The sequence below is a fragment of the Rhipicephalus sanguineus genome, unplaced genomic scaffold (assembly GCF_013339695.2).
Source record: "Rhipicephalus sanguineus isolate Rsan-2018 unplaced genomic scaffold, BIME_Rsan_1.4 Seq650, whole genome shotgun sequence".
Taxonomy (NCBI): Eukaryota; Metazoa; Arthropoda; class Arachnida; order Ixodida; family Ixodidae; genus Rhipicephalus; species Rhipicephalus sanguineus.
In genome coordinates this window covers 1-10,383 of record NW_023615692.1, presented here as the reverse complement: position 1 = coordinate 10,383, position 10,383 = coordinate 1, and the positions used below count along the sequence as shown (strand labels likewise).

General features: G+C 49.1%; 1 protein-coding gene across 1 annotated transcript; it reads right to left on the bottom strand.

The window, feature by feature from the left end:
• Positions 1-2,863: 2,863 nt before the first annotated feature.
• On the bottom strand, positions 2,864-4,188 carry LOC119377992 (headcase protein-like). Its single transcript, XM_037647258.2, has one exon. The coding sequence runs from the start codon at positions 4,113-4,115 to the stop codon at positions 3,003-3,005; it is 1,113 nt and encodes a 370-aa protein (XP_037503186.1). The 5' UTR covers positions 4,116-4,188; the 3' UTR covers positions 2,864-3,002.
• Positions 4,189-10,383: the final 6,195 nt, after the last annotated feature.

The window sequence follows — 10,383 nt, the reverse complement described above, 5'->3', positions numbered from 1 at the left end:
ATTGCGCGACGAAAACACGGACAGGAGAGAACACAAGTACAAACACAGCGCAAGCTTTCAACTGCATTTATTGTGCCACTGGATCTGCTTATATGCCACAGTATACATCGCGCATGCGCGCGAATGGACGCGACGCGAAAAAGACCGCGCATGCATAACAAAAATGAAATAAACAGTTACGCGTTAGAAGATCTTGGGAACACAAGCTCCTTATCGGTGAGGGCCAGTGATGGTGAGCTAACGCACAAATCACCTAATTCTATAACAGCCTCTGTCACTTCGCGAATTAGCTGCGTTCTGCCGCGTGAAACAACCGTACGCTGAGCAAAGGAAGGAATACAGCCACAATCTCGACATTGGATCGCCAAAAAACCACCGGTGCCATTTTTTACATTGTTGTGGTGTTCACGTAGCAGGTTATCGAGGCATCGTCCGGTCTGCCCAATGTACTGCCTCCCACACGAAAGAGGGAGGCAGTACACCACACGCTCGGCACACTCAACGAACTTGTTCCGGTGCCGCTTAGTGCACTTCTCTGGCGGGACGGCATTTGGATCCGTGAGCCTGCATAGCTTCCCGAGCTTGTTGGGAGCCGAGAACACCGGCTTCACGTTTGCCTTCTGGGCAATCTTCTTCAAGTTGTGAGAAATCCCATCAGGTTACAACGCCTACTTTGGGGCGTCTGCCGTACGGAGGGCGTCTGCCTCCCTCTTTCGTGTGGGAAGCAGTAAATTGGGCAGACCGGGCGATGCCTCAATGACCGGCTACATGAACACCACAACAATGTAAAAAATGGCACCGGTGGTTTTTTAGCGCTCCACTGTCGAGATTGTGGCTGTATTCCTTCCTTTGCTCTGTGTACGGTGGTTTCACGCGGCAGAACGCAGCTAATTCGCGAAGTGACAGAGGCAGAGACGATTATAGAATTAGGTGATTTGTGCGTTAGCTCACCATCACTGGCCCTCACCGATAAGGAGCTTGTGTTCCTAAGATCGTCTAACGCGTAACTGTTTATTTCATTTTTTTTTTCTATGCATGCATGCGCGGCCTTTTTCGCGTCGCGTCCATTCGCGCGCATGCGTGATGTATACTGTGGCGTATATAAGCAGATCCAGTGGCACAATAAATCCAGTTGAAAGTTTGCGCTGTGTTTGTACTTGTGTTCTCTCCTGTCCGTGTTTTCGCCGCGCAATTTCTTCGATGTCATGGATCCCCAACTAGCCCAAAATGCTGCTCTCATTATAAATATTATACTAACCGTCTACACAAATTCTTACTTTAAAGAAATAAAACTTGTGGTTGACAGGTTAAGACTAATAATAATAACAACGCGCTAGAAACACTATTCCGACGAGGAGAAAATGAGGCAAACTTAATATCAGCCAACCTGAATATGTGCAAGGAAGTTAAGAAAAGAAAAAGGTGCAGTCATTTCATTGCTAAGAACATTAAAAACGCAATTATTAGTGAGCAGCTCGTAGACATTAACGAAACTTCACTGAATGATATATTATACTGGGAAGGCCGCCATCAATATATTTGTATTCATGCATAAAGTTTTGTGGTTAATGCATAAAAAGTGTTCCCTGTCACACTATTACCGGCCGGGCATAACACGCGTATGTATGGTTGCCCCAGCGTTTGTCACGTAAAACTGAGTGTACTTTTTCTACATCGTTGTTACACACTGCTAAGCAAATTCTCTCTCTATGTATAAATATACGGCCGACAAAGGCTTGCCCCCCCCCCCCCCCCCCTGCTGGCGAACAAGTTGATACGCCACTAGGTGCAATCAGCGGCGAACAGAGCGTCGGTTGTCGATCCTTTATACATCATGTCAGCGAACTTTCCAGCCTTATCGTTCGCGCAAGCTCTCGAATAAACGTGACTATTCGCGTTCTGCGCGCGACCTTAACAGAATGATAACAAACAACCGCGAAGTTTGCCGAACATTGCGACGCGGCCTGCGCCGAGCGTTGCTAACAGTTCTTGTGGGTGAAACCAGAATACATCAAAATGAAGCAAGAAACTCTTGTGCCAATATGTACCGAGTTTTATTACCACTTGTCTGCAACAATAAAAGCTTGAAATAGAGTTATTTTGTGCGGTGTGACGTTTCTGCGATTTTTTTCCTCAAAAGTCCCCCGACGTTTCACTTGTTCTCGTATGGGAATAATATCGTGGCCAATAGGTGCACATGCGCTCAAAATTCAGAAATTGACGGATTTTTTTTTTCGGCCAAGATGTACATATACTTTTTTCCGGCGAACAATTGTTCTTTTCACGAAACTAACCGTTGTTCTGTGTCTAATACGTAGGCCTACAGTAAATTTCGTGTAAATCGGGAATGTCGTGCCCCACGTTCCAGCAGAGGAGTTGCAGCTTCCATGACCCCACGTGACGTCGGTATCGCCCCAAACCTCCCACACTTCGTCGGGCGCATTTTCCTTGCCAAGACTGAAACAAGCAAACTTGGACAAAATTAAAAAAAAGAATCAAGACGACTAGCACTGAGCCATTCTACAATTAAACTGACAGGAAGTGTTTTACACAGCACAAACAAATTGCATAAAATATTTCCCCCCAACGAGCCAGCTTCGCAAGTAGCTCATCTTCTTGAACCATTGTCGATTTAGCGGTTGTTAAATACCGCAGAGAAAGGCCTCTCAATAAATTGACCAGCGCACAGCGAAACAACAATGTCAAGCGCATTGCAAAGCGAATCGTGCCGTCGGCCGCCGACCCTGAAAAGTGGGCCGCCAGACGCGCTATTGATTGTCCTTGGCAGTGAAACGCTCGGGGAAAAGCGTTCCCTGCCCTGGGGACTTTGGACCGCTTCTCAAATACCCGAGCGAAACAAGCGTGGCAAACATAATTTTATTGAGGATTGGCCCTCCGGAGAAACAAAGCATACAAAAAGCAGCTCAATGAGTGAAGGACATTTTACAAATGGCGCGCGCGCAGTACGTACCGTTGACCAGAATGAGTGCGTATCACGTGTCTCACAGCCTGACGAACGTGCTGAGTGGTTTGACGAAGTGGTAGTCCTTGGCGCCGCAGTGCGCGCAGCACACGCGGTGGCTGTAGTCGCTGAAGTAGCTGCTCGGCCACCGCTCGAACGGTTCTCGGCAGCTGCTGCAGCGCAGTCGCTCGTCGCAGCACGGAGTGGCCGCGAATATGTCGTACGCGTACATGGTGCCCAGGATGAGGTGGCGGCCGCTCCAGCGCGCGCCACACGCGCCACACGCCAGCGGCCAGCCTTCGAGGCAGCCCATGCACACGGCGTTCAAGTACCGCTCGTCGACGCGCACCGAGCCCGGGCTGTGCTGTCGCGGCGAGAGGAAGAGCGTGCCGTCCACCAGCGGGTAGCGGTCGAACACGCTCATGGGCGCCTGGCACACGATGCAGGCCATGCGAGACGTCTTGTTGGCACTGAGCGTGTTCAGGATGAAGCAGCGGATGTCGTCGCCTTCGTCTTCCATCTTGATGTGGTACGCGTTGATCTTGTGCCGCGGAAGTGCGTTGAAGGACGAGTAGTCCTGGCGACGCGAAAACAGCTTGTGCGTCGGTGACGGCGGGAACTCGGGCGACGAGCTGGGCGGGCTGGCAGAGCCCGTGCTCGACATGCTCGAGCTCCGTAGCCGCGTCACGGGCACGCCGCTCGGCTGCTTGTTCAGGCTGGGCTTGTCGTTGCCCTTTCTGCGCCGCTGCTTCTTCTTGGCTTCGGCCACCGGCGGGGGGACCCAGTCGAGGTCCTTGCGTAGGTGTCCCTTGCCGCAGCGGCAGCCGCACGCCTTGTAGGCCAAGTCGTAGCCTTTCTTGGTCCACAGGTTCTGCAGCCGCTGCTTCTCGCTCCAAGATCGCGCGCGCCCGGTGGAGCGCAGGAAGGACAGCACCGCGCTCTCCCACTCCTCGAAGCAGGCCCTGTGCATCAGCTGACTCTGCGGGCAATGCTCGTTGTTGCAGATCACCTTGACGGCGCTGTCCACGCGCATCGGCTCGTCCAAGTGACAGCCCGTCGGCACGCAGCACAACTCCATCGCGGCTGCAAGGGCGGGGTACTGCGCCGCGTGCTCGTCCGCGTGCCGGACTCGATTTTCGCGGTGCTGCGGCATGCTCCCTCCGCACGAGGCCGCATCAACCGAGTGGACGCTCCTCACAACTGCCGTCGCCGGGAAACTTTCCAAGCGGCCCGCCGCGTGCAGGGGCGGGGCCCACCTCGTCAGCGATTGGTGAGATCGCGCGTTTTCGCCCTCTCCCACTGATGCCGTCCCCGCGAGGGACGGATACCGTAAACTGTAAAACTATAGTAAAGCGGGGGATATGCCGCTGTCGCTGCTTCCGTGTCTGAGGAAGGATCAAGTAGAGAAACTCGAGGCGGCGTTCCTCTCAAAAGGAAGCAGATTGACCCGTTCACGTAGTACAATTTTAGTGACGGCATCCATGTGTTCCACGAGTACGCTTGGCAGCACGTCGGTAGCAAGTACGCACTTTTTGTAGCGGTGGTTTGTGTAGAGAAGTCGTTGGGTGTGGAGAGGGTGCCCGACGGCACTTTTAATCGAACGCTTGGGAAGCGGATCCGCTCGTCCAGCGCTGCTGCACAAACGGCGCTGTGGTTGGGAGGAAGCGTCGAAGCGGGCGGTAAAGCAGCGCCATCTAGAGGAAAGGTGGCGCATACGGTGGCGCCAGATTTCCCTCTAGGCATAGAGTTTCTATGCCTCCAGGTATTATTGTGAGAAGCTGTATGAGGGAGAGAGAGGATGGAGTCGCTGGAAAAGTGTCGGAGTATCGCATCTGTTTTCTTGCGCGACGCGCGCGTGGCATCAGTCGCATGTTTCAGAAGCGTGTTTCGTGATTCTTCGTTATTTCTGTAGTTCATATTATTTTAAACTAGTGCTACGCTCTTCCTCGGGTTTTACAGCAGGGGAGCTGCATATTAGGCGCAGGCTTTATAACTACACCAAGACCTCCACAAGAACGACATCAGTGTAACGAAGCTTAGGACCTCTGTGAAGGATCGTCCGCCCCAACACTCGGCGACAACTTATGTTGGCATTTGAGCGAAGGCTACGGAGGCGGGGCATCCCCCATTTGTTACTACGCAAGTGGTTCGGCATCTTGCAGCCGATTTCAGTTTCGGTTTCGCTTGCTCGCATCGCTAGACCGTTTAGCAGCACGTATACATGCAGAATGGGACCATAGTGAAATTGTAATCAGTGTGCGTATGCATCTACCTACTGTACTGTATATTGTCACGGCTTTCTTACATTGACGAAGGCAGCATTGGGCGTGTCGAAGATGAAACTCTTTATTGGCCGAACTTGTGGGCGGGAAACGAGTCAGTCAGAGCGTCGTCCGTCAATAATTTTGACAAGTGGTAAAGCGTGTCGGTTTTATACATGTTCTGTCGAATGTTCCAGCGTTATCGCTGGTGGCCACGTAATCTCTAGACTATTCGCGTACCGCGCACAATCTTAACGGAAAGATGCAAAACCATAGGCGGAGAGTTTTCATTTTACCGGAGGGGGCGGGGGCCCGACTTGCTCTTCCACATTTCTCTCTCACTCTCCCTATACATATATACACACACCACACACACACACACATATATATATATATATATATATTAATATATATATTATATATATATAATATATATAGAGAGAGAGAGAGAGAGAGAGAGAGAGAGAGAGAGAGAGATAGAGAGAGATAGAGAGAGTCCAACTTCCAAACTAAAGAATTTAATGTAACTTTAGTCTCTTAGGTGCCCGCGATATCATAATGAAGATCTGTAAGTGGAAGACACTAGATTTATTTTTCAATTTACACAAAGACATCGATCCACCTCGTAACTCTTAGCTCGAAGCGAAAAAGGTCGCCTTCGTTGACTGCGTCGCGTAAAATCGATTCACGCAATGCGTGGGGTTAGGCTTTACTTCGTTAAAACATGCGCCACACAGGAGACAGTAGGCTAACGCTATCACGGGAAGCTTTAATTATATGCCAGTGAGTTCAATTCAAGATGGCCGAAAGTAATTCCGAGATGGTAGCAAATACCATTTGCTACCACTACGCCTTGTGCGAAGCTGCGGTTATGAATCTGGATGAGTAATGGAGTTGCTCATTGGTGGCCGAACATTTAGTAAAACCCTTTACTGATAAATCAAAAGTGCGTACAATCTTTTCTCGGCACTTTTATATGCAGGCATGTCGAAGGGTACCAATATGTAGGCAACCACGAAATTACCCGTTTTTTTTTTATTGGCGAGTAAGCTTGTGCCAAAGCGTTCACTGACTGGCTGTGTCGTGATTGCTTTGTATTCTCAGTATCATTTTGTGTTCTCAGAACCATTCACTACGGGGTTCAAGACAATTAGAGCGCAGCTCTTAGGCGTCCGTTCCTGCGTTGAGCGTCATCGCCGTTGGCGTCGGCGGCGTAACCGATAGCGCGAACGACGACGAAGAGAGCGAACGCGGAGTTTGTCGATATCACGGGATACTGGCCTCTAACCTTGCTTTCTTCCTCTGTCGCGCGCGCTGGCCCCTCGGTCGGAGCTCGTGCGCATGCAGGGCTGGCACGTGCACTGCGGCTGGCTTCGCTTGTCGTAACGGGGCTGTGGGCGTTTCACTTGTTTCGCGACAGCTGCAATGCACAGAGTATATAGTGTGCATAGCACTCGAGCGCTGGCAGTTTCTGTGGCAATATGTAACGAATGTTGTAACGAACTGCGGATAGTCAAAACTTCAAACAAATCTGGTGTTGCCCGAACACGAGGCTGCGCTCAGCGAATTAGGCAGTATCGTAATCGCCGGTGAATTTTTTAATTTGTCGTAGGTTAAATCGTCGCTTCAGTTGTTCATTAGCACGACATATTCTGCACGTAAAAATCCGTTTGAGGGGCATTTTCCACTGAATGTTTGACTTGTCACTGGCCCATGTGCCGAATTTTAAATGGCTGAAATGAAAAGAAGCGGGCATAAACAGCCTCCTGTGAAATAGCTGCCAGGCAGGACGACCCGGGGACCTAAGCCAAGCTCTTAAAAAATACCCTCGGCCGGCGCCAGGGGGGCTCAGCCCCCCCCCCATGAGGAAGTCCGGGGGGCCCAAGCCCCCCAGCCCCCCCGTACTCTCCGCCTATGTGCAAAACAATCGTGACGCTTCTGGAACATCGCATCGCGGTCTGCGCGGAGCAATCCAAACAGTATTTGCGGGTGAGGCCCGAAGACAACAAAATAAGACATGGCAATATGGTGAACGCCGGCAAGGGCACACCGCAGCCTGAATACGGTGTTTGCTCGATTGTAACGCGAGGGGCAACTTTAGTAGCAAAAATTTGGAGAAAAAGCTGGCATTGCATTCGAATAAATACAGAATGCAAGTACCATATGATGCCGCTGAATTGGGTTTAGATTTAAAGAGAGCTCACGCTTAATTAAAAAGAGACTGACGCAGATTATTTTAAAAAGCTTCGCTGGTCACACACCTTCACAGAGCGTAACGGCCACCGATGTTTTTTTTTTTTTTTCCATCTGTACATGCAGTATGTAACAGGTATTGTCCACAATACCGATTGTCACTAGTAGAAAAAAAATAAAGCATAAAAACCGTTATTATCTTTTATTGCATTGCATCCAGGCGTGATATGAAAGAGCACGAAAGCAAAAGGCAAGTAATTATATTTTACAGCACAAGAAGGCACATCGCGAACAAAAAGACCGAAAGTTCTTGTTGCTCTAAATCCGGATTTTCCAGAAGCTTCTTAACAAATCCGTCTTCTCTAATTCACAAATCACTTCACATTTTTTCAAATTAATCATTATATCAGACAACAAAAGCATTTCCACATAGGCTCTCAAGCGCAAATAAGAAAGCTTTTCCGCGGTGGGGAATACAATATTTTTGGGCACTCTGTGTCAACATATTGTTTTGCACTTATGGCACAGAACGTGATAACCATAACAACTTTTTGCTGACACAGATAACACTAATGCACTTGTGACATAGAACATGATAACCATTACAACCTTTTGCTTGCACTCGATGTCAACATGACATTTTACACGTGACTATAGGTCGGCAAAAAAAAAAGCGGCAGATCCCCGCACTGTGGGAATCGATGTAATGCGAAGCAGCCAGCAAAGAGCTGCATACATCGCCTTGTTTGTCTTAGAGCCAAATGAAAATCATTCATGCCTTGGCATCTAGTTCACCATATATCGCATGTTTGCCATGCACGCATGCATGCACAATCTAGTCTATACACCGTGCCAATAAAACGGATATTCTGGTATATACAATGCATGACCTCTCGTTTATGTTCATCACGCACTCGTGTCATGCCATACCAATTTTAGTATATATCCAGTTAACAAAACGGCCGGAAGCGCACCATGACAGTGGCATGTAAATCATACCGTACATGACATGCATAACATGATTCGCATTTAAGACCTCTCATTTATGTTCGTCATACAGTCATATCGCGCAATACCAATTTTGGTGCATATGAAACGAGCGAAATGGCCGCGAGTGCACGATGAGTATAGCATATAAATCATGCCATACATGACATGCATATCATAGTTTTTCATGTTACCACCTGTCACTAATGTTCTTCATACAGTCACATCGCGCAATACCAATTTTGGTGCATATAAATCTAGCGAAACGGCCATGATGCGACATGAGCATGGCATGTATATCATCTCGTACATGTCATGCATGTCATGATTTTCATGTTGCCACCTTTCATTTACGTTCGTCACACGGTCGCGTAGCGCAATACCAATTATGGTGTATATCAAGCTAGCGAAACGGTCGCGAATGCACCATGAGCACGACATGTAAATCATGACATACATGACATCATGTCACGGTTTTCATGTTACCACCTGGTATTCATGCATGTTCGTCATACAGTCGGGTCGCGCAATACCAATTTTGGTATATATGAAGCTAGGAAAACGGCCGCGAATGTATCATGAGTGTGGCTTGTAAATCATGTGTACATGACCTGCATGTCATGATTTCCATGTTACCACCTCTCATTTACGTTCGTCCTGCAGTCGCGTCGCGCAATACCAATTTTGGTGTATATCAAGCAAGCGAAAAGGTCACGAGTGCATCATGAGCATGGCATGTAAATCATGTCGTCCATGTCATGTATGTCTTTTTCATGTTACCACGTCTCACGTTCGTCATACAGTCGCTTCGCGCAATACCAATTTCGGTGTACACCAAGCTAGCGAAGCAGCCGCGAATGCATCATGAGCGTGGCATGTCAATCATGACATACATCACATGCATGTCATGGTTTTCATCTTACCAACTGTTATTCATGTTCTTCATACAGTCACATCGCGCAATACCAAATTTGGTGTACATCAGTCTACTGAAACGGCCGCTGGCGCACCATGAGCGTGGCATGTAAATCAGGTCGTACATGACTTGTATGTCATGATTTTCATGTTACCACCTCTCACTTACGTTCGTCATACGGTCGTGTCGCGCAAAACCAATTTTGGTGTATATTATGCAAGTGAAACGGCCGCGAATGCACCATGAGCGTGGCATGTAAAGCATGACATACATGTCATGGATGTCACGGTTTTCATGCTATCACCTGGTATTCATGTTCTTCATACAGTCACATCGCACAATACCAATTTTGGCGTATATTGTCACGTGGTCGTGACGTCGACGAAGGCAGTCGGCGTTTGCAGGAATGTGGTGGATGGTATCAACTTTATTTGACTAAGAGTCAACTGCCGCCTCAGGGTGGCTCCACGCGGAAGCGACTCTTTCGGCCCAGGAAACGATGGCCAGCTGTTTCTCCTCGGGAGTTCTGATAAGTTCATCCCATGCTAATTTTGAGGGAGCTGGTAGGAGCGATTTTGGAGGGGGAAAACTCCCGCATCCCCACAAGATGTGATCTTGGGTAGCTAGTGCATTTTGACTACAATTTTGACAGTTTGGTTCGAATTCTCCGTTCGTGATAATTGCCAGTATATGAGGACTGGTGAAAGAGTGCGTTTGTATGCGGCGTAGGATTGTGGCCTGCGCTCTCGTGAGGTCGTCATCTGGCGGAGGGTAAAGCCTCCGTTCGTTCGCGTAGTACTTTGTGACTGTCGTTATAAGAAATCAGTGCCTCACCCGGGAAAACAGGGTCCGAGGGTCGCACCTCCCGGTTAGTTAGACCTCGGGATACACGATGCGCCTCCTCATTCCCCGGGTTCCCCGAGTGGGCAGGGACCCACACAAGCTCGACGGTTGCTTCTCCCCGGTCTTTTTTAAGGATCCTTGCCGCACGGACGGCTACGCTGCCTTTAGCGAAATTCGTTATTGCTCGTTTAGAATCGCTTATGACCGTCCGAGCGGAAGTG